The sequence below is a fragment of the Oncorhynchus mykiss genome, chromosome 17 (genome assembly GCF_013265735.2).
Source record: "Oncorhynchus mykiss isolate Arlee chromosome 17, USDA_OmykA_1.1, whole genome shotgun sequence".
In the NCBI taxonomy this organism is placed as follows: domain Eukaryota; kingdom Metazoa; phylum Chordata; class Actinopteri; order Salmoniformes; family Salmonidae; genus Oncorhynchus; species Oncorhynchus mykiss.
The window spans coordinates 59,368,067-59,392,710 of record NC_048581.1 but is presented as its reverse complement, the minus strand read 5'-3'; the positions used below and the strand labels follow the sequence as shown (position 1 = coordinate 59,392,710).

Below are 24,644 nucleotides of genomic sequence, written 5' to 3'. Positions count from 1 at the left end.
CAAGCTGTATTTTGCTTTATTGCACTTGTGATTTCACAAAAATTAAATATTTGGAATAACTTAATTTGAATTTGGAGCTCTGCAATTCAGCAGATGTTGACGAAAATGATCCCGCTAACGGGATGGGTGCGCCAAGAAGTTAGAGGTTGTGTGTGTAGGTTGTGTGTGTGTGTAGGGTTGGAATAGTGTACCATTTTCCTACTGTATATCCAATATAGGGTAGATAAGCCTGAGAATTTCTGGTAGGTGTCTGTATAGAGACTAGCATGTTTGTGTCACCTTAAAACTTTCAGTGATTATGTTACCTTTTACACATCACTTAAAGACTTAAGAATATTTCAAACTTAAAAAGTTAAGTTTACATAATCATACTGTTTCCTTCAAAATGTATGACCACATCAATGCCAGACAGCCACCGTCACACAGCCTGCTGATCAGAGCAGATCTGCGCTCTCTCCCCAACACCCATGGGTCCAACCACAGCGACCACACAACAACCCCTCATGCTCACCACATCCTCCCCAACAATCGTTCCACCGAGCTGGAATCTCCCCGCGGCAAGCCCCTGCTGTCTGTCACATCTCCAGATTCCACGTTAAGAGAAAACACATGCAAAAACATTCCCCTTTTAGGTGTTTTTTTTTTGGTGTGTGTGCTGTGCATGTCCATGTGTTTGTGTTTTAGCAGGCGGAGGAAGACAGTCATGTTTAGACCCGTTGCTGACTGAAATGGATCTTGGGGTTTGCCGCTTGGCTGCCCACTGTTCAAAGTTCTCCAAACACAATAAAGACATTGAGGAAACCTAATAAAATGTCTGTTGCTTCTGTCATTTTCGCTGCAACTAACCTGCTTTTCTCAGACTTGCAAAATGAAATCCATCTAGTCCACCCAAGCTCTTGAGCCAAGGCCAATACCAACCAAGTGTCTGGTGAGTGTCAACAATTGACCGGAACTACTTTTGTACATAGTCATCTATAAAGGATCTATTCAGCTAAAATAACAGTTCAGAATGTTGCAGAGATGTAAATTATAGAGCTGACACAATTCCATATTCTACATGACAGAGTATCATATCATATCAGTATTATATCTGACGGTTTTGTGACGTTACCTCCTGAACAGAGCCCAGGTCCCTCTCACTGATTTGCCTCCTTCCTCTTTAAATCATGGGCCCAGGTGTTAAAGGGGAAATCTGAGATTACTACATCCATTTTTATTATTTATTACATCCATTTGTATTATTTATCCATTTGATACCCATTGATTCTAGAAGAATATCACTTATGGATGCCTATATTAGTTCAACTTTCGCACCCCATCAGAACCAAAAATACACGCTTATTTAGTGGCGAACCAGTGGGGAACCAGAATGAGAACATTTTTGTTCTGGCCCAACACCAACACACATGATTCAGCTTCACCTAATCAACTTATCATCAAGCCCATGATGTGTTGAACTGAGTTAGCTGGTGCTCGGTTAGAACAGACATGGTCCCCCTGTGAGTTGCCGGTCCTACCAGAATTAAGAATACATAACATATATATTCTAGAGCAGCTCACACATATATGTTCATGTGCATTAAGGACAAGCTACATTTTAACCCACATATATTTATCTTGCTTAATCACAGAGAGGAGTGTGTGTCTGCACTGTGCTGTGTGGGGAGTCTCTTCCAACACTAACACACCACGGAAACAACCTCTGCCAACTCTACTTAGACTACACACACAGTGTAAGTGTCTGCAGGACTGTACCGAGTGTGAGAGAAAGAAGGAGAGAGATACTGAGAAAAAGTGAGAGAGAGAGAGAGACAGAGAAAGATAGAGGGAAAAAAAGAAAAGAGAGAGAAGGAAACAGGGAGAGGTATTAGCGAGAGAAGGGAAGGTGGGCGAGGTTGGCTGGCTTGTTTACCTCATACTGCCGTTATTACATCAGAGCTAGCGGTGAGGAGGGAGGGGCATCACACCGGTGTGGATAGGGAGGGCTGTAGACAGATATATACCCCCCCCCCTCAACCCTGTACCCCATATAGCCCCCCCATATCCCCTCTTGGCCCCCTCCTGCGAAGGCACAGACAGTGTCTTTGGGTATACAGCTCCTCCACACTGTTATTGGCAATTACCTCTGAAGGTCACACATCAGTGGAGGTCAGGAGAGAGAGAGAGAGGGAGAGAAGCAAGGAGAGAGAGAGAGGCAAGGAGAGAGAGAAGGAGAGAAGCAAGGAGAGAGAGAGGCAAGGAGAGAGAGAGAGAGAGGGAGAGAAGCAAGGAGAGAGAGAGGGGCAAGGAGAGAGAGAGGGAGAGAAGCAAGGAGAGAAAGATAAGCAAGGAGAGAGAGAGGGAGAGAAGCAAGGAGAGAGAGAGGGAGAGAAGCAAGGAGAGAGAGAGGCAGGCTGGGTTCCAGGAAAAAGGGAAAGAAAGCCGACCCGGTTCTTATGTAACCACCACCCCAGAGCTGGCAGCGGCCCAGGGATCGTGCAGCTCACAGGCAGGGAAAACTAGGACGCAGCCACACACACACACACACACACACACACACACACACACACACACACACCTTCCTAATCCTAGATACACTGTTGCAGTGCCTCCTACTGACACCCTGGGGAAAGGCAGGGGAAACACCCTAAAACAGCCATGAGCTCAGACTGCACATAGAAAGTAGAGAATGGGGAGAAAGGAAGAATGCATAGGGAAAGAGAGAGAGGAAGAGAATATAAATAAATGGCACACATATGAGAAGCCAACATTTCTGGTCACAAATGCATTTAGGTGAAACAGAAAGTGTCATGATATTCTATCAAACTCACACTCTCCTCTTAGTGGTCCATAACTAGGGCCAGGGATTTTCTCTGCACACTTGACCAGAACAGAAAGAACTCCTGGTCCTGTCCATGACAGCATGGTGCTGCAATATCATTGACTAAAGCTCTTCCTGAAAGCTCCATTCATCCTTCTAGTGAAATAGGGAGGGATGTTCCTAAATGGAACTAGTGCAGACATTCTACAGCCCTTAGAGAGACTGACTGGGACACACATACTGGCAGCCTGCCCTACCAGTATGGGACTCACCCTGGAACAGCACAGCACTACTGGGTAAAGCGCACACACGTGCACGTGCACACACCCACCCACCCACACCGTTACTTACTGATTGGGAGGGTGAGGAGAGCGGGTGGATGAGCGGGAGAGAGGGTAACAGAGAAAGCAACCCAAATCTACCACTACAACCCCAGGCGTACTACCTACAGACACATTTCACCACCACATACAGCCACAACTACAATCACAGACCTACATTTAAGGGGACAAGGCACATTCACAGAACAACTGAAAGAGGGAGAGAGAAGTAGAAGAAAAAGAGGGACAACCTCAGGCATATCCATCTCATCATCAAAGGCCCTGAGCTGAAAAAGAAGAGAGGGGTGGAGGGTTAGCCATGGATTAGCATAGAGAGGGTGCAGGCTGCTGTGTCAGTGTGAGCAGGGCACACCACATCATTAGATGGAACAAAAAAAACTAAATGTCACAGTCTTAACAAGTAGACCCTTGTTCTCATGAACTTTTTATTGGGCTTTTCTATTCAGGTGAAGTCCGTCAGTTGAAAATAGAAATTCACTCAGACGCATGATAAAAGAGCAGGTTCACACTTCCCACAACCAATAATCTGAACCTAATGATCTCTTTTGAAGGCGTTACAATTTTTCTTTATTTAACTAGGCAAGTCAGTTAAGAACAAATTCTTATTTACAATGACGGCCTAGGAACAGTGGGTTAACTGCCTTGTTCAGGGGCAGAATGACAGATTTATTTTTTACCTTGTCAGCTCGGGGATTCAACCTAGCAACCTTCGGTTACTGGGCCACCTCTCTAACCACTAGGCTACCTGCCGCCCCAAATCAACTATACCTCCTAAAAGCTATGACTGCTCTTACGTAATGACGGAGGTACTGTCAGCCATTGGTTAGCATATGGAGGATACAGGCTGCCGCTGTATCCGTGTGAGCAGGGCACACCACAACATTAGGAAGCATACACAAACTTTAGTCAGACAGTATATAAAGAACATCTTCAAAGCACTCATGTGATGTGTATCTTAGTACACATTTAATACTTTAGAAAATACATTAATTATTAAAGGGTGTTTGACACAAAACGGAAAGAGTTGGTATAATAGTAAAGGCGAGATCCATCCATTCTGAGCCAATTCCCTTTCTAGGAAGATCGGGGGTTATATCTCCCTGCTTGACCTCAGACATGAATGCTTTCATTGGACTGTGCTGGTGAGTTAGTGTCCAGCCAAGTAGTCATGAGGTCAGTCTAGCCTGGACCAGCTCAGTGTGTGTGTGTGTCTATGTGTGTGTACTCATCATGTAGATCCATATCATTCCGTATCACATCAGAATAAAAAGAACACACTCGAGTGTGAGTGTTCTTTTTGTGTGTGTGGTTGATGAGTCGTACAATGTGAGTGATCCTAAAAAGAGAAGGGTAGAAACTAGATAGGGTTGGTCATCGACACCACTATACTGTGATGGAGAGAAGCAGTGGTATTCGAGGTTCGGGGCTGCTGATGGAGGTAAGGTAAGGTGTGTTGTGTTGTGACTCGTGTCCTACCTTCTCTCCATATCCTCTGTCTTTGGTCATCATCTCTCGGAGGGTCTGCAGGACCTTGATACACAGCCTCTCTTCATTCTCCTCCAGAAGCTGCTTGGTGTGTTTGATCAGCCTGGGGAGAAACAGTGTCAAAGGTCACAGTGGGGTCACTAACCATGGGGTCATGGTGGGGTTAAGTTCACAAGGATTGACTGGATGGGTGGGTTGGGGCTCACTGTAAGATGGTGTGGTGGGTGTTGTACACACATTTTCATTTAAGTCATTTAACCAGAGCGACTTAGTAGGTGCATTCAACTACGTTTTTTTATTGGAAAACAATCACATATTAGTCATTGCAAGTAAACACTTAATTTAGTTTCTTTTCAGATGAAGTCTGTCAAGTGGAAATAGAAATTCACGCAGATAAAAAACAGCTTCACGTTTCCCACGACCAATAATCTTATCTTTTTGAAGGCCTTGGCCACACCCAACTATACTGAACAAAAATAGAAAACGCAACATGTAAAGTGCTGGTCCTACATTTCATGAGCTGAAATCAATTTGACACACTAGACGGTGTGAAGGCGTCTGTAGTCCCACTGGTGTTGCCGCTGTGTGTCTGGGTTCAGGGAGAGACCGACACACAGACCACCACCACCCAACAGACCACCACCCAACCTTTTTATTTTTATTTTACCTTTATTTAACTAGGCAAGTCAGTTAAGAACAAATTCTTATTTTCAATAGGAACAGTGGGTTAACTGCCTGTTCAGGGGCAGAACGACAGATTTGTACCTTGTCAGCTCGGGGGTTTGAACTTGCAACCTTCCGGTTACTAGTCCAACGCTCTAACCACTAGGCTACCCTGCCGCCCTGACATCTGGACTAAACTGGAAGACCTCAGAGACACTGTGCACAACCTGGGGGTCATCGTGATGAAGCAGGGAGCAACACAGACTGAACTATCCTTCTACAAGAGCCAGGTGGTTGATCTGAAAGTGGAGCTGACGTCACCAAGTATCAGATGTGAGGTCAGGAAGGAGAGTGACGGTACAGTCACAAAGATCCTATTAATTTAATAATTACCTGTTCTCATATGTAATTCAATGGGTACAGTAATGTGAAAACTTTGCATAATCTTTTTACTTTATCCACCACAGCAACCATATTGGGCCCTTTTCAGACTAAGGAAATGTATGCCTTTTCTACGTGCGCCTTTCCTACACACTTCTCAGTAGTTGGAATTCAGACTTACCTTACTTACTGTGCCTTCGGAAAGTATTCAGGCCCCTTGACATTTTCCACATTGTTACAGATTTATTCTAAAATTGATTAAACTGTTCCCCCCCCAATCAAGCTACACACTAAACCCCATAATGACAAAGAAAAACTTAAATATCACAATCACATAAGTATTCAGACCATTTACTCAGTACTTTGTTGAAGTACTTTTGGCAGCGATTACAGCCTCTAGTCTTCTTGGGTATGACGCTACAAGCTAGGCATACCTGTATTTGGGGAGTTTCTCCCATTCTTCTCTGCAGATCATCTCAAGCTCTGTCAGGTTGGATGGGGAGCGTTGCTGCACAGCTTTTTTCAGGTCTCTCCAGAGATGTGCGATCGGGTTCAAGTCCGGGTTCTGGCTGGGCCACTCAAGGATATTCCGAGACCTGTCCCGAAGCCACTCCTGTGTTGTCTTGGCTGTGTGCTTAGGGTCATTGTCCTGTTGGATGGTGAACCTTCGCCCCAGTCTGAGGTGCTGAGCGCTCTGGAGCAGGTTTTCATCAAGGATCTCTCTGTACTTTGCTACATTCATCTTTCCCTCGATCCTGACTAGTCTCCCAGTCACTGCCACTGAAAAAGATCCCCACAGCAAGAAGCTGCCACCACCAGGTTTCCTCCAGATGTGATGTTGGCACTCTGACCTCTTTGGCCTATCTAGAGCTCTGTCAGAGTGACCATCGGGTTCTTGGTCACCTCCCTGACCAAGACCCTTCTCCCCGATTGCTCAGTTTGGCCGGGCTGACAGTTCTAGAAAGAGTCTAGGTGGTTCTAAACTACTTCCATTGAAGAATGATGGAGGCCAATGTGTTCTTGGGGACCTTCAATGCTGCAGAAATGTTTTGGTACCCTTCCCCTGATCTGTGCCTCAACACAATCCTGTCTCGGAGCTCTACGGAAAATTCCTTAGACCTCATGGCTTGGTTTTTGCTCTGACAAACACTGTCAACCGTGGGACCATATACAGACAGGTGCGTGCCTTTCCAAATCATGTCCAATCAGTTGAATTTACCAGAGGTGGACTCTAATCAAGTTGTAGAAACATCTAAAGGATGATCAATGGAAAGAGGATGCACCTGAGTTCAATTTCAAGTCTCATATCAAAGGGTCTGAATATTTGTGGAAATAAGGTATTGCTGTTTTTTGCATTTAATAAATGTGCAAACATTTCTAAAAACCTGTTTTCGCTTTGTCATATATGGGGTATTGTGTGTAGATTTTGTTTTACTTTATCCATTTTACGACAAGGCTGTAACGTAACAAAATGTGGAAAAAGTCAAGGGGTCTTTAACACTTTCCGAAGGCACTGTATGTAGGTGCGTAACGAGCATTTCAGGCATGGTTCCCTTGCACGCTTTGAATAGAATTTATATAACTGCTGAAAATCCTCCCACTTGCTGGCCAACAGATTTTCTGCTGGAGTTATCATTCAAGTGCGTTTTCAGTACATTTTCTCGACAGACTTACTAGAATATATGGAGAGAACAGTTCAGAATATTAGGGACCAATGAAAGAAAGCCATGTAAATACATACATATTGGTCTCATTTAAAGCACCAATTGATAGATACAAAAATGGCCTGATCTTGTATATTATTTATGGCTCATAAAGTATTTATGAACCATACAAATTAGAAGTTTGGAAAGCCTTTACACATGAAAGTTATTGGTTTGATTCATCCTGAAAGTTACAATATTCAATTCATGAAATATTGGAAGGTGAGAATAATGTACAATAGGGGTTGAACAGTAGTCCTATAAACCTACCCTAATAATCCTCACTAATCATAGAACTTTGATGACAACGGTCCATTCGTCATGAAGCGTGGCCCAGGCTCCAGGTTTAAACTACTATATATGGTCTGTGTTCCATAATGATTCAAATAGGCTACATGTCCAAACTTGTAATACGTTAGCCTAATATGATCTACTATTGCTAGCGATCCTCAGGAACAACCACACAAACGTGACAGGCAAACACGTAGCGAGGCTACTGTTATTTTTCACTGTCTTTTTACAGTTGTTTTTATTTCTGTACTTCCCTATTGTTCACCTAAAACCCTTTTTTTAAATATAAATTGCACTGTTGGTTAGAGCCTGTAAGTAAGCATTTCACTGTAAGGCCTACCTACACCTGTTGTATTTGGCGCACGTGACAAAAAACCTTTGATTTGATTTAAACAAAAAATGTAAAGAAACTAACAACTGACTGATCCGTGTAAAGAAAAGAATGAATGGGGCCATGTGTCGTGAGATTTTGAGTGAAAACCTCCTTCCATCAGCAAGTGCATTGAAGATTAAATGTGGCTGGGTCTTTCAGCATGACAATGATCCCAAACACATCGCCCGGGCAATGAAGGAGTGGCTTCGTAAGAAGCATTTGAAGGTCCTGGAGTGGCCTAGCCAGTCTCCAGATCTCAACCCCATAGAAAATCTTTGGAGGGAGTTGAAAGTCTGTGTTGCCCAGCAACAGCCCCCAAACATCACTGCTTTAGAGGAGATCTGCATGGAGGAATGGGCCAAAATACCAGCAACAGTGTGTGAAAACCTTGTGAAGACTTACAGAAAACGTTTGACCTCTGTCATTGCCAACAAAGGGTGTATAACAAAGTATTGAGATAAACTTTTGTTATTGACCAAATACTTATTTTCCACCATAATTTGCAAATAAATTCATTAAAAAATCCTACAATGTGATTGACTGGATTTTTTTCTCATTTTGTCTGTCATAGTTGAAGTGTACCGATGATGAAAATTACAGGCCTCTCTCATCTATTTAAGTGGGAGAACTTGCACAATTGGTGACTGACTAAATACTTTTTTTGCCCCACTGTATTTGGGTATAACTGACGGTGGCTACCAATAGTGGCAAATATTTAACACGATACAAATTGTAGAAAACACAGTGAAAAATCCAGGCATATAATTAAAACAATCTAGAAATCATAAATCAACTTGGTAGGTTTGGCGCTATACTGTTATTTGCGCATAGCTACAGATGCCTATAGCTTGGGTATCCAAATGTCATCCCGTTATTATATCAAGCTTTATTTATACAGCACATTTCAGATATGAATGCAACACAATGCGCTTCACAGGAAAAAAAATGAGTACAAAAAATGAAAATAAAAACATATTTACTACACAAGAAACATGAGGATAAAAACACAAAAGAATAACAATTTAAAACTGAAATTTAAAACTGAAAGCATCCTAAGGAAAATTGAAGTTAAAAAGGTACGTTTTAAGATCCCTTTAAATATGTCCACAGCTTCGGCCCCCACAGGTTTTTTGGCAGGCTAGTCCAGAGGCAAGGGGCATAGTAACTAAAATAAAGAGGCCTCTCCATGCCTCTTGGTCCTAGGCTTTGGGATAGCAAAAAGGCCAGTGCCTGAGGACCTGAGGGACCTCTTGGGTACATAACTTAAAAGGATGTCTAATATGCATTGGGGTGCACAATCATGGATTAATTTGAAAACCAATAGAATAATCTTAAAATGAATTCTAAAACTCATAGGCAGCCAGTGCAGAACTTTAAAACTAGTGTAATGTGTGCTCTCCGTCTGGTCTTGGTCAGTACCCATGCTGCAGCATTCTGTATGTTTTGCAATGGCTTTCTTGGGTAGACCAGACAGGAGAGCATTACAGTAGTCAAGCCTGATTGTAATAAAAGCATGGATGAGTCTCTCTGTATCAGCCTAAGAGAGTAAGAGGTAAACACCTCTCCGGGAAGAGGAAGGGCGTGGTTGTATGCTTCACGATTAACGACTCATGGTGTAATCATAACATAGAGGAACTCAAGTCCTTCTGCTCACCCGATCTAGAATTCCTTACAATCAAATGCTGGTCAAATTACCTCCCAAAATAATTCTCGTCAGAGCTGTGTACATGGCTGAATATAAACAGTTAGTTTATAGCTAGTCACGCTGCAAGGCAATCAAAAAAGAAAAATGCCAGTACAGGGAAAAATGAGTCCATCATAATCTTTTCTTTTTATTGGCATGTCTGAGATTTGGCTTTTTCTTTGCAACTCTACCTAGAAGCCCAGCATCCCGGAGTCGCCTCTTCACTGTTGACGTTGAGACTGGTGTTTTGCGGGTACTATTTAATGAAGTTGCCAGTTGAGGACTTGTGAGCCATCTGTTTCTCAAACTAGACACTAATGTACTTGTACTCTTGCTCAGATGTGCACCGGGGCCTCCCACTCCTCTTTCTATTCTGGTTAGCGCCCGTTTGTGCTGTTCTGTGAAGGGAGTAGTACACAGCGTTGTACAAGATCTTCAGTTTCTTGGCAATTTCTTGCATGGAATAGCCTTCATTTCTCAGAACAAGAATAGACTGACGAGTTTCAGAAGAAAGTTCTTTGTTTCTGGCCATTTTGACCCTGTAATCGAACCCACAAATAATGACGCTCCAGATACTCAACGAGTCTAAAGAATGCCAGTTTTATTGCTTCTTTAATCAGGACAACAGTTTTCAGCTGTGCTAACATAATTGCAAAAGGGTTTGATAATGATCAATTAGCCTTTTAAAATTATAAACTTGGATTAGCGTGCCATTGGAACACAGGAGTGATGGTTGCTGATAATGGGCTTCTAAGACTATGCAGATAATCAATTAAATGTTTTATTTTTATTTTTAAAAATATATTTAAATCAGCCGATTCCAGAATAGTCATTTACAACATTAACAATGTTTACACTATTTCAAAGTAGCTATGTGTAGCAGTTATCACATGAAGGTTTGTCTAGGAAATGTTTTTCGCCTGGTCACAGACAGCTGATGTGTTGTGCACTGAAGTCCACAAGCAAAAGGCAAAGGTGAGAGAGGAGAAGAGCGCATAGAATCAAAAATAATTACAATGACCAAAGTTCTCATATTGTTTGTATGTGGCTGCAATGAAAGTGAACTGTGTGTGCGTGTGATCATTCTGCCGATTCTGTTGAAAAACAGAACGAAACGGGGATAAACATACCTAAATTTGTCCAATAGAAACTCTAGTTTGCAACTGTTGGACTAACGATTACACCCCAGATCAGCTAGATGAAGGCAAGAGTGTGCAAGGCGGCATTGAATGGGTCACGGTTTGTTACCTTGATTACAAAAAATTCTCTCGACCCATGCACCTATGTTGTAAACTTTCATTCACAGGCTAGGTTGTAGCAACCTCATGATGTGTTTAGGGAAATTTGGAATATCATGTGGTAGCCTAAAGCTATCAATGTTACATTGAACTGGGTGAATGGAATATGAATGACAGTCATCCACTATGCTGTAATAGAAATAAGGCCATCCTCATGAAAATGGCACCAATTGCCACTGCATTTATCAGATGTTTTTATTTCTTTATCAATCTCCAGCGCAAGCAGCAGAGCTGTCAACCAGACTGACTAGCAGTGAGAAGGAGGTGGAAGTGGAGGAGCTGGAGAGAGAGAATGCAGTTAATGTAGCTACTCTAAATCTTAGAATACATGGTGATTCAACAATACATCTATTTAATCATAATTTACTTCCTCCTCTACCATGTTCTATTCACAGACAGACCAAAGGTGGTGTTCTCTACTGCTCTGACTAACTCTGTAGGACCCTTCCGTAGTGACACTATGCTGATCCTTGCCAGGCTTACAACCAAATTACAGTTACCACATACTGTTCATGGCATACATTTCAACCATTGGAGGACAAAATAATGTGCACGAATGTCTGAATGTGTTTTTTATCCTGATCCAGGTCTCTTCACAGCGCCAGTGAGAGGAGTCTACTACTTCAGATACACTGTCTGTGGTGGTCAGGATACAGAACCAATGCGTGTACACTTGTATAAGAACAACCAGAGTATAGTAGTCACAGGTGAAATGAATGATGGCCAGTATGAGTATGAATCTAATGCCGCAGTCCTAGAGTTAGAGGAGGGAGATGTGGTCTACCTGCAGCTGGAATCAGCCCACCAGGTTTATGATGATATCCTTACTCGTACCACCTTCAGTGACTTCCTGCTCTTCACCATGTAGTTTCAGGGTGTGAATAAATGTTTCCTCCCACCAATACATTCATAAAGAATGGGCAATGTGTCTGTCATTACTTTCAAAGAGCTTTCAAAGTGAAATACATATAATGATCTGTCTATATACCAGAGGTGTGGACTCGAGTCACATGACTTGGACTTGAGTCACAAATATGACAACTCGACTTTGACTTTAACACCAATGACTCGACCTGACTTGATACCCTCCCCAAGCCCAAATCTAAAAAATTATGCTATTAAAAAAAAAGTGTGCAGCGCATCAACTCTTCATTTAACGATTACAGTTTGAATCGGACAGCAGCCAATCAAATTGTGCCAGATGAGAAAACGTTGTGCATGGCAGTGCAGAGGAACGTTGGCGGGTGAATTCAGATGGAGCCTTTGGAAAGATGATACCCAAAATGATTTGAATATAAAGACAACGCTGTATCAACAAAAAAAACAGATTGCAACTTGCAAAACATGCGGGAAGAAAATTACAGACAGAGGCGCAACAACTTCCAACTTTGTTCGACATTTGAAGCTGCACAAAGAACAATAAATTGTGGCTAATATGGCCGACAGCTACATATTTTATTACTTTACTAGTGTATCATGTTGGCTAGCGTAAAGTTAAATCAATGAGCTTCCACATAGTCAGTCAGTGCGGGAACGTGATCATTGCACCCAAGATTGAGCTACAAACGGCGAGGCAGTTGGTAGCCTAAATCCTGCCTGACGTTCCTAAAACAAGGTTGGGCGATTGTGTACAAGCCTACATCGCCCGATTGTGCCCCATAGCGATCCTCAATAGTCGATCACTATTGGGGAGGGTGGGTGGGGTCTTTCTCATGGCTACTCATATTTCCATAAAAATATACAATTTATTTGGAAAGTAATAAATATATAGATATTTTTAAAAGCATTCATGATTTGCGTAAATGAAATATACTAACAATTACTCTACTTAAAAATATGAAATGGTATTACATTTGATGAAGAGCACGCATAGCACATTCATCTCCTGTACATCTATCACTCCAGTGTTTTATTGGTATATTGTAATTACTTCGCCACCATGGCCTATATATTGCCTTACCTCCCTTATCTTACCTCATTTCCACACACTGTATACAGACCTTTTCTACTGTATTATTGACTGTATGTTTGTTTATTCCATGCGTAACTAACTCTGTGTTGTTGTATGTGTCGAACTGCTTTGCTTTATCTTGGCCAGGTCGCAGTTGTAAATGAGAACTTGTTCTCAACTAGCCTACCTGCTTAAATAAATGTGCAAAAAAGAGCACATTATGACTTGTTTAGGACTCGAAACTCAAAGTTAAAGACTTGACACTTGACGGTCTTGACTTGGGACTTGAGTGCTAAGACTTGAGACTTACCGATGACTTGTAACACAATGACTTGGTCCCACCTCTGCTACATACTATGTTTACGTTGTTTAGTGTGGGGTGGGATTGTTACTGTGAAGACACGTACTTGCAGATGAAGCCGCCACTCTCACACTTCCTGCGGGAGTCAGTGTTCTCAGGGAAGAGTAGCTCAGGCCGATGCAGTACATCCACTAGGACAGACAGCTCAGCCTGGACCAACGGACGCAGGCGGTCTTCTAGAGCTGACACTATGTCCTACAGAGACAAAGGGACAGGGAGGGAAAGGGGGAGAGAGAAAGAGGGGCAGAGAAAGAGGGAGCGAGTTAAAGGGATAAGGGATAGTGTGAGATACTGTCAATTAATGATAAAGACAGTTGTGCTAAGCTCATGAGGCATTTATAAGTTATATTACTCAAGAATCAATGAGTAAATATAAAGAATTTAAATGACAGTTACCAACTTCACAAATTCCAGACTGTAGCTTAAATGTTGTGCCTCAGTGTGGTAAAGGGATTGTGCGAGATTTTGCCAATGAAGCCCTTTTTGTACTTACCTAGAGTCAGAAACTCATACCTTTTGTGTGTCTTTGACGGAAGTTGAAGGTCGTTTTGTGAGACATAGCTAGCAATTGTGCTAGTTCACGACTGCCCATCTGACTCTGGGTAAGTAGAGAAAGGCTTAATTGCCAAATTCTCGCACTACCCCTTTAACACACTGAGGCACAAAAAAATTAAGCTGGTCTGGGATTTGTGAAGTTGATAACTGTCATTTCAATTCTTTATTCACTTACTGATTCTTGAAGAATATAACTTATAATGGCTTATGAGCTTAACACAACTGTCTGTCTTTATCATAACCCAAAATATAAGGTTTTATTAATCCATTGTTCACAAACAACAAGAATGTAAACAAACTATGTATAGCTTCAAAATTGTTAAAACTATCGCTTGGATGTCATGGTCTGTCAGTCCTTGCATGTGTAGAGCAATATCTATGAATTTAGGAGGGACTACATCTCCCTAGCCCCGTCCCTCAGACAGACTCACACAAACAGTGTACCCACCTGAAGTCTCTCGATGATGTTCCTGTAGTCTCGGGAGGTGGTCAGTACTGAGTCTCTGCGTGCAGCGTTACGGGCAGACATTCTCCAGGACATGGCTGTCTTCTGAACGATGTTGTTGGACTTCACAAACAGGTTGTTCACCTGGCCGTCCAGATCCACTGGGATGGCTATGGCTCGCCCTTTAGCTATCACATTCAGTACCCGTCAAAAGTTTGGACACGCCTACTCATTCAAGGGTTTTTCTATATTTTTACTATTTCCTACATTGTAGAATAATAGTGAGGACCTCAAAAGTATGAAATAACACATATGGAACCATGTAGTAACCAAAAAAGTGTCAAACAAATCTAAATATATTTTATATTTGAGATTCTTCAAAGTAGCCAACCTTTGCACACTCTTGGCATTTTCTCAACCAGCTTCATGAGGTAGGAATGCCTTTCAATTAACAGGTGTGTGTTGTGTTGTGTTGACATAGGGCAGGTATCAGTTGTGTTGTGACAACATACAGAAGGTAGCCCTATTTGGTAAAAGACCAAGTCCATATTATGGCAAGAACAGCTCAAATAAGCTAAGGGAAACCACAGTCCATCATTACTTTAAGACATGAAGGTCAGTTAATACAGAACATTTCAAGAACCTTGAAAGTTTCTTCAAGTGCAGTCGCAAAAACCCATCAGGCTCTATGATGATACGGGCTCTCATGAGGACCGCCATAGGAAAGGAAGACCCAGAGTTACTTCTGCTGCAGAGGAGAAGTTCATTAGATATAACTGCACCTCAGATTGCAGCCCAAATAAATGCTTCACAGAATTCAAGTAGAGACATCAACATCAAATGCTCAGAGGAGACTGCGTGAATCAGGCATTCATGGTTGAATTGCTGTAAATAAACCCCTACTAAAGGACACCAAGGACACCATAAGAAGAAAAGACTTGCTTGGGCCAAGAAACATGAGCAAAGGACATTAGACCGGTGGAACTCTGTCCTTTGTCTGATAATTTTTGGTTCCAACCGCCGTGTCTTCGTGAGAAGCAGAGTAAGTGAACGGATGACCTCCGCATGTGTGGTTCCCACTGTGAAGCATGGAGAAGGTGTGATGGTGCTTTGCTGGTAACACTGTCGATTATGTATTTAGAATTCAAAGCATATTTAACCAGCATGGCTACCACAACATTCTGCAGCGATACGCCATCCCATCTGGTTTGCGCTTAGCTGGACAATCATTTGTTTTTCAACAGGACAATAACCCAACACACCTCCAGGATGTATAAGGGCTATTTTTCCAAGAAGGAGAGTGAGGGAGTGCTGCATCAGGTGACCTGATTTAACCCAATTCGCAGCAGGTAGCCTAGTGGTTAGAGCGTTGGGCCAGTAACGGAAAGGTTGCTGGATTGAATCCCCGAGTTGACAAGGAAAGAAAATCTGTCGTTCTGCCCCTGAGCAAGGCAGTTAACCCACTGTTCCCCGGGCACTGAAGATGTGGATTTCGATTTAAGGCAGACCCCCGCACCTCTCTGATTCAGAGGGGTTGGGTTAAATGCGGAATACACATTTCAGTTGAAGGCATTCAGTTGTACAACTGACTAGGTATCCCACTTTCCCTTTACAATTGGGATGAGTTGGACCGCAGAGTGAAGGAAAGCAGCCAACAAGGGCTCAGCATACGTGGGAACTCCTTCAAGACTGTTGGAAAAGCATTCCAGGTGAAACTGGTTGAGAGAATGCCAAGAGTGTGCAAATAATATAAAATATATTTTGATTTTTAAAAACTTCTTGGTGTCATTTCATAGTTTTGATGTCTTCAATATTTTTCTACAATGAATGAGTAGGTGTGTCGAAACTTTTGACTGGCACTGTACACACAACCAAGGAAGATATCATACAACACTCATCTTCAGAGTACATCCCAATCATAATAGCACTGCCTCATCAGGGAATTTGACTAACAAATGACCAACAAATGGCTAACGTCAAGTTGGATTTCTTTGACAACCCCAATATATAAAGTGTTATACAGTTGGTCAAATCTATACATACAGTAGAGTAGTTCATAGAAGCCAGGTTATTTTGTCGGATCTTTGTTGGAAATGTAAATCGGAGCTACAGTAGTATTGGGGGTTAGTGTTATGAATGTGTTGTACTTCTTACCCACGTCAGACAGCACCTTGATACAGCTCTCCACTGAACCCTTCTGGACTGGGACCAACCAGTTACAGTGGTACACTCTGAACACTGCCTGTAACTGCTGTACAAACACTGGCTGCCTGGTCTGAGGAGGGTTAGGAGAGGGAGAGGAGAGGAGGGGAGTGAGAGGTAGAATAATTGAGTTATAAAAAAACTGATCAACTAAATAATACTATAAGGTTTATATAACCATGTTATTGTATACTTGACATGGATACTTCCGACTCACACTAACTATTAAGGCTCCACCATTACAAACCATACCTCCACCTAGACCTGTGAAACAACACGGTGGCCGCAATCTGGAAATCAATCACGGCAAAAAACTAGTACAGTGACAAAGTGGAATCACACTTCAATGGCCTCGACGCAAGATGCATGTGGCAAGAACTTCAAACCATTGGGGATTCTAAAATGAAAACCAGCTGCGTGGAGAACACGATGTCTCTATCCAAGACGAGCAAAACACGTTTTATGCTCGCTTCGAGCTAATCAACACTGATCCTCATACGAGAGCCCCTGCTACTGAAGAGGACAGTGAACGCTCGATCTCTGTGGCAAACTTGAGTAAGACCTTCAAGCATGTAAATATTCACAAGGCAGCCGACCCCTATGGTATCCCCGGCCGCGTCCTTAAGAGCATGTGCATACCAGCTGGCTGGAGTGTTTACAGATATATTCAACCTTTCCCTGTCCCAGTCTGATCTCCAAGTTTCAAGATGTCCACCACTGTCCCTGTACCCAAGCAAACAAAGGTAACCTGCCTTAATGGAAGGGGAGCACGCCCCTATTGACATTGACAGGGCTGCAATGGAGAAGGTCAGAAGCTTCAAGTTCTTCTGCGTGCACATCACAGAATAGAATACTTAAGAGTACAGATTATTGTATGAAACAATACAGATTTTTTTTCTTAAATATAATTTTTAAAATTATATTTTATTGAGTAAATGTATTTATTGGTTTATTTTAATTGTGAAATAAAATGTAATGAATGTAAAAAAATGTTAAAGTGGCAGTGAGGTTGAAATAATACTCTGAATTTGTGAAAATTATGATAATGCCCTTTTTGTGTAAAAGCTGATTGAAAAAAATTACTGGAATTTCAGCCAGTTCAGTTGGGATGTGATTACAATGTGATGTGTCACAATGTGATCTGATTATAATAGACCAAGGATTGTTCATCTGGGTAAGGGGCGGGCTCTAGACCATCCTATCAGCTAATCAGGGCTGTGTATGTAAATATCTTCAAATTTGTTCCTAACGCCAACACGATAACTGTGAGCATTCCACAGACCAAAGGAGGCTCAGGGAAATACATTATTAACAAACATTTTTTTAAATTATTTTCATTAAATAAACACACACAGTGATTTATTAGAGAATACAGAGATGATTTAAAAATACAATTACAAAGACAGAATGGGGGCTAAATGTACCGATTTTAAAGGTTGTGTCGTTAGAATTAGGGTGTGGTGGGGTCGGCTGAAGTTTTAGGCCAAAAAAAAATAGTGTCCCCAGAAATTCTGGTGAAAAAAATGGGGTCCCAGCTGAAAAAATTTGAATATCACTGCATTAGCACCTAGTCATGTGTGGTCCCCATTTCAAAAAATGTATATAAAATACCTCTGTCAGGTTCTCCAAAATTGAGGCCTGCAGCAGAGGATAAAAGCAGTCAAAGAATAAAACAATTGTCAGTGATGATTTTCAGAACAAGCCACTTGATAACCTGGTTTCTCTCCTCTCTTACACAGTCTCCACATTGGTGCAGATGTCCATAATAAAGGTCTCGAAGGTGGTATTCCTTTTATTCTAGGAATTGAAGAGCAGTTTACCAAGAACTAGATTAATGGACATTGAACATAAAGAGCTAGGGGATGGGGGATTGATAAACAATTACAAAATGCTGTCTACCAAGGTTATGACTCCTGTGTACAACAGGAAAACATCACTCAGTGACGCCATGATAACAATCATTATAGACTGTGACAGGAGTAGGCTACAGCCCTCTAAGACTAGCTCTACGGGATTATGACAAACTCCACGTTCCAAGATAGAAAGATAACATAAACGGCAAATGAGATTGTGAAAACTGAGAGGAAGGAAGGTTGTACTGGCTTTCTCCGAAAGACCTTGGTTCCTCTTACAGAACGTCCCTCTCTTTTCTGGGTAGGGATGTGGGTTGCCGTTGGTTACCTGCAGGCTGGTGCTCTGGTCGGAGAAGGGTGAGCTGAAGAAGGTGGTCACGATGCTCATGACTGTCTCGGTCACATAGCTCTCCAAGACCGTGTCGGCATGTTTGCGGTCACTCGTGTTGTTGGACACCTGCAGAGGTCACAAGGTGAACACAACCCATTCCTGTTTCACCTGCAGTTGTACTGCACTTATGACATCTATACATTCTGAATACTGTAGGAAATCCAGGCCTTTGTATAGTATAGTATAGTATAGTGAAGGACCAATGAGTTTTCAAAAGGGGTGGATTTCTTAGAAGTATATTACAGTTTAGTATAGGGAGGATAAACTGTATTTATGCTAATTACTATGCTATTGTGCTCCAATGATGCCTTCTAAATTTCCTTAATATTTTTTTTATAAAAGTTTGTTTGAAACCCTGATCCATTCTCCTCAGTCATTCAGACGTATAACTCTTGCCTGGTTATTTCTACTTAGAAAAGTCTTGAACGGGCCGCCTAACATGCTGACCACACCACCCGCTTTGCGTGTGAAGCGTTGCAAAATAAATGTACACAATAATTTCATCAAAACTGCTTGCGCGCATCTGTGTAGACAGGCGCTAAAATAGAACTTAGGTCTATTTTTTACGCTTGACGTGCTGCAAGTCCTGCCTCCCCCATCTCCCCATTGGTTTTTAGGAGCATATACCCACATGGGTGATTGAAAGATGAACTGAGATCCACACTCCAGTCCAGTTGGTGGCGGTAATGTAGAATAATAATAATAATAATTTTCGGAATTGGAAAAATGTTCTCAGTGTAAACTTAAATAAAACCGAAGGTAAAAGTATGTATAAGAGACAATGGTTTTTTTTTTTTAAAAACAAGATCAAATGTAGTCATTTGAAAGTTGCTCTGGATAAGAGCGTCAGCTAGTTGGTGCTTTGAGAACTAACAATCACCTCAATAAAAGCTAGACAGTCAGGGAGAATCAAAAATTCCAAAAAGGTATGCATTCAGGAGTATTTTTGTCATGGCATGGGGCCCTCATTGATTTCGTTATAAATGTTTGAGTCACTCAGACAGCATAAGCCATGGCAAGATGTGTAGAATTGCAAGAAATGTGCTTTAAAACTGTAAATATTTCTCTCAGCCTCATGGCAAAATATGTAAAACTGCAAAAAATAGCATTAATTCAGCAAAAAAAAAATCTCCGCCACATGGCAAAATGTGTAGAATTGCAGGAAATTAGCTTTAAAAAGGCAACATTTTATCACTGTGGCCAACAGGAGGGCCTCAAATGTTCTGAACACACCATGGCCACGCCCATGTTCACCTGTTCACTCCCACCACCTAAGCCCCATTTTGATCTAGAAAAAACCTTAGCTGTGTTCGAATACCCATACTAACATACTGTATATTACATAAGTATATACTGTATACTTAATAAGTATATACTACATACTATTAGTTCATTTTAGTATACTGTAAATGGAAGAGTATCCTTTCAGTTTACTAGCTCTTCGCCGGTCTACCGGAAGTTGATGCTGTTGCTATGCAGCCTCTTGCAAGCTAGTTAGCATAACACATTAATAGTTAGACATTTTATGGATTCGGATGTGTTCTTAAATTCAATATGTTCTTAAAATCAATATGGAGTGCCAGAGTGTGATCTTAAATTCAGAGCATTGTCAGATTGTCCATTTGTAAATTCAGATCATTTCGCTTTTGGAGTGGACACCGGACGCTCGGGCCGAGGAGCATGTTTGATTTGAGCGATCTGACCTTACACCGGCAGTCAAGCACCCAAGCTAACATTGGCTAGCTTGCTACCTACTTCCAGACACAAATGAGAGTGACCAATCTGACCATTGTACTCGCCCTAGCAGAGCTGGTTAGGCAGTTTCCGTGTTATCCAGAGCGTTGGTGACTAACTGTGTTGATGGCAACAATTTAATTACGCTTTTTTGCAGAGTTAACTGACACCAGCCATATTCAACCGGTGTTGATTACTCATAAATTCATTATTTACGAAAGCACCCAAATGTCCATTGAGAACGCACAACGACTATACCATTTAGCTAACCTAAGAATGACAGGAATAATCAAGTCAATAAACATTGGGTAGTTAGTTAGATAGCCTATAGTTAATATCCTGGCAAGTTTGATGTATAAGAAGCCAAGTAACTTTAAGTAGCTAGCTAACATGCCGGTACATACTGCGGTAATGATATGCTATGTGGTTCGTAAGGACAGTGTAGCTAACAAATTGTCAGCCAACATAACGTGTAAGGTAACTTATTTGAAAAGTAATTACTTTATTACATTGCTCAACATTGTTAGCATTTGTCATAATTAGTATCTGCTATTGTTGGACTTCGGTGGCATATTTTCTACCATTTTCTTCAAACCTGAAAACGATGTGATGCCACACCCATTTCCTGAAGAATTACATCAAGGTTCCTAAAGTACAGAAATAGTGTCCTCTGCGTGTATACTATGGTTAGTGTGGGGAGTATTCGAACACAGCTCCTGTCTTGTATAAGTCTCTCACCCTGCAGATGTCCACCAGGAAGTTCTCAAAGAGCTTCCACATGTGGTTGCTGGTGTAGATCTCCTTCATCTCCACCTCCGTGTCCACGTAGCAGTGGTTCAGGAAGTTGATGTAGGCTATCTTCACCTGGAGAGGACAGCGTTAAGCACACTCATTACACCCTGTCCATAGCTCAAGGAGTTGTTTTACAATGATGATGAATACATCCTGATGTGATTTTAGCTCAGGGCAGGGCACAGTGATTGGGGCCTGTTAGTTGACTAATCTAGGGGCCATGGTTGTTCTGAGTTTGTCCCTGTAGAGTAGGGCTCACTACTGTCTAAGACCGAAAAGATGACAGATAGTGGACAATGACTTGTCCATAAGAGTGAGACGGGAACAAGGGCAGACAGGCCATTATAGGAAAGGTTAGATGATGAATGGCAGGCCTGTGAAGACTTGGGGAACCACAGCCCCCTGCTCTACACCTTCAAGTCGAACCCCAACTCCCTAAGCCCTACCCTTCTCCCTAACGCTAAACTCTGCATCTTCCATCTTGAAGCTCCTCAGCTCACCTCAGGGATACAGTCCTCATGGGTGACCACCCTCACTATGTCATCCAGAGGCAGCAGAGAGTTACATTTGATCTCAGTGTAGACATTCTTTCCCTCAGTGCAGACAGCCAGCAGCTCGACCAGGTGGATGTGGTACATCAGAGGACTGTTCTGATCCATACGGTCTCGCTCCGACCGCATCATCGTGACCAGGGTCTGGAAGGACGCACGGTCGTTGTAGAACACCAGCACGTCCTCGCCAGCATTCACCAGCTAGGGGGAGAAAGGGACAGAGAAGAAACATATACTAAGTCAATGGAACAAAATTGACTATGGAACAGTTGAATGCCGGGTATTTTATGTGTGGATAGGGATCGAAAAATACAACAAACTGTGTAGGACACAATTTGATTTCATTGGGTGGTTATGATTTGATTTAATGACGAATGTGCCATACGACTGGCTGGGCAGAATAAGAAATTGGCAATGAGACAACAGGGTGAGGTTGAGATAGTTACCTCAGCCATGACGATGTCTTGACACTTTTTGATGAACTTGCTCTCGGCCTTGACGATGGTCTGCAAGAACTTGAGGTACTGGACGTTGCGGCCGTGCGTCTCGATGCAGTGGACAAAGTGCTGTACCACACGCTCGTTGATCTCACTGCACAGCTGGAAGTTATTCATGAAGATATGTTGCATGGTGACAGCCTCTAGGATCTGATAGGGGAGAGAGAAAGGAGGGGGAAGGAGAGAGATAAATGGAGAGAGGGAGGGAGATACAAAAGAGAGAGAGAGAGTTAATTCTGGATCAACATTGAATTGGTACATCTTCAGAAATCTTGATGTACATAAACTCTCAGGTTTTATTTTATTAGAGGAAGACAGTGATAATGCCATGGTTAAAGTAATAACAGTGGTGAGGTCATGGTGGGTCAGTGCGGTCTGTCTCACCCCTGGATTGAGGAACAAGTTGATGTGTTTGTGGAGCAGAGCCTGGTTCTGCTGATTCCCTGCACAGAAGTTCTGCAGGAATTGGTGGGCCAGCTTCATGATCTCCTGCATACGCACGTCCTCCCCCTGGAGATAACACAGAGGATGAAAGGATCGCGAGTACACACACACACACACACACACACACACACACACACCTTCTCGTAGGGGATCTGTAGTAGCTCCAGCACCACGGTGTGAGCTCCCATGTTCCTGAGGAGTCTCTGCTGCTGCTTCTTACTCTTCCTGCCTGACAGACCCTCCTGAACACATAGCCTGCTGAGACGCAGCAGAATCTACACACATACACACACGGGGGAGACAAACAAGTGGAGAGAGACGGTCTAGCTCAACTATGTTAAAAGGGAAACGGCAAGAGTCTGGGCAATGAGCCATTGATCTACTTACTTGGCTCGCAAAACTTACTTCATACTGCACACAGAGACATAACAATGGTATCCACGAGTTCATCTGACTCTGGGTAGGTAAAAATGTATTGCCAGAATCTTGCAGTATCTCTTTAACAGTAGCCCTATCCATCCCAGAGATAATACAGTATACTGAAAAGTTAGACTGTTTAGACTTTACCTCCTTCACCACTCTGTAGTTGTAGCTCCTGGTGCTCTCTGGTTTCCTTGGCTTGTCTGAGCCACCCGAGTTGGAGTCACCCTAACGAACAAACAGAACAAGACCATTAGCCAATGCATCTCTCACAAAGGATAGCGAGCTTAGCTAACAAGTTTAACACAGAGAGCCAGCAGTGAAAAAAGTACCCAATTGTCATACTTGAGTAAAAGTAAAGATACCTTAATAGAAAATTACTAAAGTAAAAGTGATGCGTGTTTTTTATATTTATTTACGGATAGCCAGGGGCACACTGATACAATTTACAAACTAAGCATTTGTGTTTAGTGAGTCCATCAGATCAGAGGAAGTCGAGATAACCAGGGATGTTCTCTTGATAATTGTGTGAATTGGACCATTTTCCTGTCCTGCTAAGCATTCAAAATGTAACGAGTACTTTTGTGTGTTAGGGTAAATATATGGAATAAAAAGTACATTATTTTCTTTCGGAATGTAGTGAAGTAAAAGTACAATTATCAAAAACATAAATAATAAAGTACAGATATCCCCAAAAACTACTTAAGTAGTACTTTAAAGTATTTTTACTTAAGTACTTTACACCACTGCAGAGAGTTAAGGGCTAGGTGGCTAACTCCTGGTCTGTGGATGCCTACTACCGTACCTTCTTGTGTTGAGACTCTGCAGAGCCCTCCCCAGCGTCCATGCCCTCATCTGGCCCCTGTCTCTTGTAGACCCACAGCTCAGACTTCTCCACAATGGAGCGTAGCTGGTCCAGGTCTGACTTGATCTGCTTGTAGTTCTCTACATCCTTACTGGTCACCAGCAACTGGACCTGGAGACATGGACAACAGACCAGTAGGACACCAGTATGGAGGATACCAGGTGTGGGATGGTTGTTTATGATTAGAGTCGAACAATAGTTTTACAGTGCCTTGCGAAAGTATTCGGCCCCCTTGAACTTTGCGACCTTTTGCCACATTTCAGGCTTCAAACATAAAGATATAAAACTGTATTTTTTTGTGAAGAATCAACAACAAGTGGGACACAATCATGAAGTGGAACAACATTTATTGGATATTTCAAACTTTTTTAACAAATCAAAAACTGAAAAATTGGGCGTGCAAAATTATTCAGCCCCTTTACTTTCAGTGCAGCAAACTCTCTCCAGAAGTTCAGTGAGGATCTCTGAATGATCCAATGTTGACCTAAATGACTAATGATGATAAATACAATCCACCTGTGTGTAATCAAGTCTCCGTATAAATGCACCTGCACTGTGATAGTC

General features: G+C 42.2%; 1 protein-coding gene across 4 annotated transcripts in view; it reads right to left on the bottom strand.

Moving 5' to 3' along the window:
• Positions 1 to 24,644, bottom strand: part of LOC110494246 (inositol 1,4,5-trisphosphate receptor type 1) — a 155,227-nt gene that overhangs the window by 45,315 nt on the left and 85,268 nt on the right. For 2 of the 4 annotated variants that reach the window (XM_036950330.1, XM_036950331.1), the window contains exons 27-39: positions 24,021 to 24,191; positions 23,363 to 23,443; positions 22,933 to 23,070; positions 22,736 to 22,861; positions 22,301 to 22,501; positions 21,804 to 22,055; positions 21,250 to 21,375; positions 18,715 to 18,843; positions 16,486 to 16,606; positions 14,335 to 14,519; positions 13,378 to 13,526; positions 4,618 to 4,729; positions 3,372 to 3,407 (exon numbers count right to left, since the gene is read on the bottom strand). In XM_036950330.1, coding sequence (XP_036806225.1) covers positions 3,372 to 3,407; positions 4,618 to 4,729; positions 13,378 to 13,526; positions 14,335 to 14,519; positions 16,486 to 16,606; positions 18,715 to 18,843; positions 21,250 to 21,375; positions 21,804 to 22,055; positions 22,301 to 22,501; positions 22,736 to 22,861; positions 22,933 to 23,070; positions 23,363 to 23,443; positions 24,021 to 24,191 — 1,827 coding nt within the window. The remainder of the gene's footprint in view (positions 1 to 3,371; positions 3,408 to 4,617; positions 4,730 to 13,377; positions 13,527 to 14,334; positions 14,520 to 16,485; positions 16,607 to 18,714; positions 18,844 to 21,249; positions 21,376 to 21,803; positions 22,056 to 22,300; positions 22,502 to 22,735; positions 22,862 to 22,932; positions 23,071 to 23,362; positions 23,444 to 24,020; positions 24,192 to 24,644) is intronic. The other 2 variants (XM_036950332.1, XM_036950333.1) reach the window with 1 other exon arrangement.